The sequence below is a fragment of the Alosa pseudoharengus genome, unplaced genomic scaffold (genome assembly GCF_046254945.1).
Source record: "Alosa pseudoharengus isolate Yale_2024_CS ecotype anadromous, Long Island Sound unplaced genomic scaffold, YU_APseudo_1.1 YU_APseudo_1.1_scf_22, whole genome shotgun sequence".
NCBI classification, from domain to species: Eukaryota; Metazoa; Chordata; class Actinopteri; order Clupeiformes; family Clupeidae; genus Alosa; species Alosa pseudoharengus.
The window spans coordinates 1,204,816-1,209,201 of record NW_027468680.1 but is presented as its reverse complement, the minus strand read 5'-3'; the positions used below and the strand labels follow the sequence as shown (position 1 = coordinate 1,209,201).

At 41.1% G+C, this 4,386-nt stretch overlaps 1 protein-coding gene across 1 annotated transcript in view; it reads left to right on the top strand.

Moving 5' to 3' along the window:
- slc39a6 (solute carrier family 39 member 6) overlaps positions 1-1,514 on the top strand; it is a 32,145-nt gene extending 30,631 nt beyond the window's left edge. The window contains exon 12 of the mRNA XM_076300174.1: positions 865-1,514. Within this exon, the coding sequence (XP_076156289.1) occupies positions 865-1,017 (153 nt within the window). The 3' untranslated portion in view covers positions 1,018-1,514. The remainder of the gene's footprint in view (positions 1-864) is intronic.
- The last annotated feature ends 2,872 nt before the right edge of the window (positions 1,515-4,386 follow it).

Genomic DNA, 4,386 nt, shown 5'->3' with positions numbered 1-4,386 from the left:
ACACATGAACTCCAGCATTGAGAAGTATCACCAGTGTCTCTACACATGAACTCCAGCATTGAGAACATTGTTTGTGTACACAGAGTTTAATAAAAGAAAGGTTTTGAACAACTCACTTGGTTTTTCTACTCGCCGCCATCTTGCCAGTCTTCTTAGTGTTTTCAAAATAGCGATTTTGACGCGATCTTGCATCAAAATAGTAGTCCCCTAACGACTCCCATTCAAAAGGCCATTTGACCTGACACGACAATGCGGTCAAGTTAAAAGTGGTGCTTCTGACATAATTATGCTTTTAAACCAAAGTTTGACTCGGGTACATTCACAAAAAGACCCTAGGTTGCATTTTGGCAAGAGTTACGCTTTAATCTTTGCTGGCGCTCACACTGAAGCATCCACTATCACAAATCGTCCTCTTTTAGGCAAGGCTATGTTACTACCACACACACACACACACACACAAGGCTATGTTACTACCACTCACACACACACAAGGCTATGTAACTTCCACTCACACACACACACACTCAAGGCTATGTAACTTCCACTCACACACACACACACTCAAGGCTATGTTGTTACTTCCATTCAATTAGACGCAAAGCGTCGGTGAAACACGCAACAGATAAAATTATGGGCGTGCGTGTGTGCATGTACAGATGGCAGAGATGCTCTTGTAGACAGTGTGTGTTTATGTAGATAGATAGATAGATACTTTATTGATCCCCAAGGGGAAATTCAACAATTTATGTGTGTGTGTGTGTGTGTGTGTTTATGAGTGTGGTTTGCTTGTCATGTTGCACTGATGCTATTACATAGTGAGTTGTATTGATGTGTGTCTGTGTGTGTGTGTGTGTCCGTTTACAGGTGCCAGAGATGCTCCATAACGATGCTAGCGAGCAGGGCTTCAGTCACTATGGTTACTTCCTCCTCCAGAACGCCGGGATCCTGCTTGGCTTCGGCATCATGCTCGCTATCGCCATCCTGGAGCCACACATCCAACTCCACTTTGACCTTTAACCTTCGCCATCGCCATCCTGGAGCCACACATCCAGCTACACTTTGACCTTTAACCTTCGCCATCGCCATCCTGGAGCCACACATCCAACTCCACTTTGACCTTTAACCTTCAGTCTTTGACCTTCGCCATCCTGGAGCCACGCATCCAGCTACACTTTGACCTTTAACCCTTTACCCCCTTAATCATTCCACATCTCCACACATCTGGAAGTGAGTGTGTGTTTGTGTGTGTCAGGTCTGTCATTCTGTGCTGTTACAGAAGCAAGCTAAGCAGCTAGTACTCAGTGTTATGATGATATTTGCAGTCAGTGCGACAGTATTTTTCTGTTAGTGATGTTTGTTTGCATCATGAAAAGCATTTTTTTTTTGTGTATATGTGTGCATATGTGTGTGTGTGCTCATATTTGTCTGTTACACTGAAGGGAACTGTGTGTGTGTGTGTGAGAGAACATGCCACGAACATGTGTGTCCAGAAAAATAAAGTCACATGTGCTGAACTGCTCCCTGTGCTTTCCTTCTGTGTACAGCAGGGGTGTGTGGGTGTGTGTTCAGGGCCGTTCCACCAGGAACTATAACAATAACTGTAACTGTAACTGTAACTATAACTATAACGATAACTATAACTAACGATAAATATAACGATAACTATAACTAACGATAACTATAACCATAACAAACGATAACGATGACCATAACGATAACTATAACGATAACTAACAATAGCGATAACTATAACGATAAAAGCGTCCACACTGACCAACAATAAGAAAAGTCTCTCTTAGTGTTGATGAATCTGATGACTAAAATTTGATGGATTCTAATTGGCTGCTTTTTAATCGTTCTCAGAATCGTTCCGAAACAATATCCCCAATAATATCATTCTTCATTCTTTATAGTTATAGTTTATTTGTGGACATCATCATTCAACTAGCTAGAACAATATTTTTTTTGCTGTTATCATTATAGTTATTGTTCTTGGTGAGAACGGCCCTCTAGAGAAAGAAACAATACTCTTGACCACCGTGTGTCCATGTGTGTTTTAATACTGAAATGAACACTGTGGGCTCTATCTTCCGTCCCGGCGCAATTGACTTTGTATACTCGCGCGTTTGTCTTTCCTATTTTGCAGTCAGCGCATATTGGAATTTTCCCTCCACAGGTACATGCCTGTAAATTAGGGAATTCGATTGCGCCCACTGGGGCGGTTCAGCGAAAAGACTGGGCGTGTTCCGGCGCAAACGTTCACTGTTGATATTTTGCAGTTTCAGAAAACAATTCCGCCACAGACCAGAAACTCCCTGGTCTAAAGTCTGTGGCGAAAATGCAGATGCTATTTTAAGGGCGCATGCATGACCACAGGCCTGCATGAATGAATGCGTTGCACACCAATCTACAGACACCCCCATGCACAGACGGAAACATTCAAAGCCTTGATAATATTTGTCCATTTCCCGGTTTTGTTTGTGCATTGGTGACCTAAATATTTAGGAGCCTATATAGTACAACATCTACATGCAATATCTTTACAACAACACCTAATTACGACCTATTAATCTGGACAACTTTATAGGCTACAGCCCTATAAAGGCTAAAGTTACTTTTAGTTTTGTTCCAATTTACCGTTGTGTATGGCTTTAAACATCGCGTGCGCTTTAACATCAGCCTAAGCATTATTCCAGCTGCGCTAAGTTTTTAAGCACCATAATTTTGCCTACCTTGTTGTAGCCCATCTGAAATAACTCCAAGCTTTGCTATGTTCCCTCCATCCTTTCGTTATTTTCAAAAAACGTTTTATATCCATGATGGCCTTGGCCTTTGAATTAGCTTAAATCAGCTTTTCATGTGCTGTTAACCAGCAACAGATAGTACAAGAAAGCAGCAAGTATGGTTACAATTTCTGTACAATTTCTGTAGTTGCTGCATCCATTCATTGTTATTCTCTCTCCTGCTCAAATAAATGTTGTGCGTGAATTGAGTTGATGATAACGTGTTTACAAACTCTGCTTTACAGAAAATATTGTAAATAGTCTACTGTCACGCAGTTAATGGGATACTGTGCAGAGTTGAAAGTTAGGTCAACTTAAACGAAGCCCTTGCTTGGCCGCCTGTGCTGCGCAACGCACACTTAGCTCCTCTCATCTATACAATGTAGTTCCCATTTCTGTAAACCAGGGGTCTCAAATGAAAAGCATAAAAACAGGTATGTGTGTGTTTCACACCAAATAAAAATATTTTCCTCTCATAACTTTTTTAAACCTGGCAAACTATAGGCGTCAGGGTTAATTAAGAAAGCAACGCCATTGGATTTTTATATCAACATTTTGAAGGGCCATGGTCAAAGATAAAGTCCTACTGTAAATGTAAAAATCTTTGAGTAAAACAAAAGTTTATGAAGGGGGTAAATTTACCCATCTAATTTGCTACTGGATGGCAAGCACCTCAAATTATGCACCTTTCAGTAAATACTGGATGAACATATTTGAGCAGGTTTACTTTCCTTTTTTCATATTACCCACATAACAAATTAACAGGAAAACACCTAAGATGTATACCAACACCTAAGATGTATATGTTTTTTAAACCACAAGGCCTACAATAAAGTATTCTGGTCAAATCAGTTCCTATCGCGGGTAATCTGAGTACCCAGAAGTTTGCATCATATTGCGGGTGACTTTGTAGTTTAGAGCCCTATTTCTACTAGCCCTGCTGTCTGTACCACGTCAATTACGGACACCATCATCACAATTACCACTGCAACCTCCAAGCTATGTTGGGCAGAGGGTCGAAATAAGCATGGTATGCTTAGTGGACACCGTCGTATACACGCAGACGCACCTCCATTCAATAGACGATCGATCATAATCTCCAAAAGGATATTCTCCTTCAGATTTAAAATAGGTGAATAACATAGCCTACCTAAGACTTCATCACACGTAAACGTTTTTCAACATTTGGTGTAGGCCTATTTCTGCTTAATTTCTGCTTCAATTTATGCAACACTATGGCCTGCATCGCTTCCGCGTCATTACAAATGCACGTCTTTGTGTTTCTCGCGTGTAATACAAGTATTTCCTGAAAACTTTGCGCAGCGATTTTGGGTTTGAATGAAGCTCTGGATGTCTAGCACATAGTGGAGCAGAGTACAAATGAGATTTGTCACTGTACTTGGAACTATCGTCTATTTTAATCAGTATCGTTGTTTGTCGCAATTAAAAAGTCTCAAGGGCCGGATTACATTATAATTTTCACATACGTCGCGGGCCGGAATTGGGCCGGACGCGGGCCGGATTTGGCCTGCGGGCCGGGTGTTTGAGACCCCTGCTGTAAACCATACATAATTTCAAAGAAAAATATTACCACTCGAGGGAA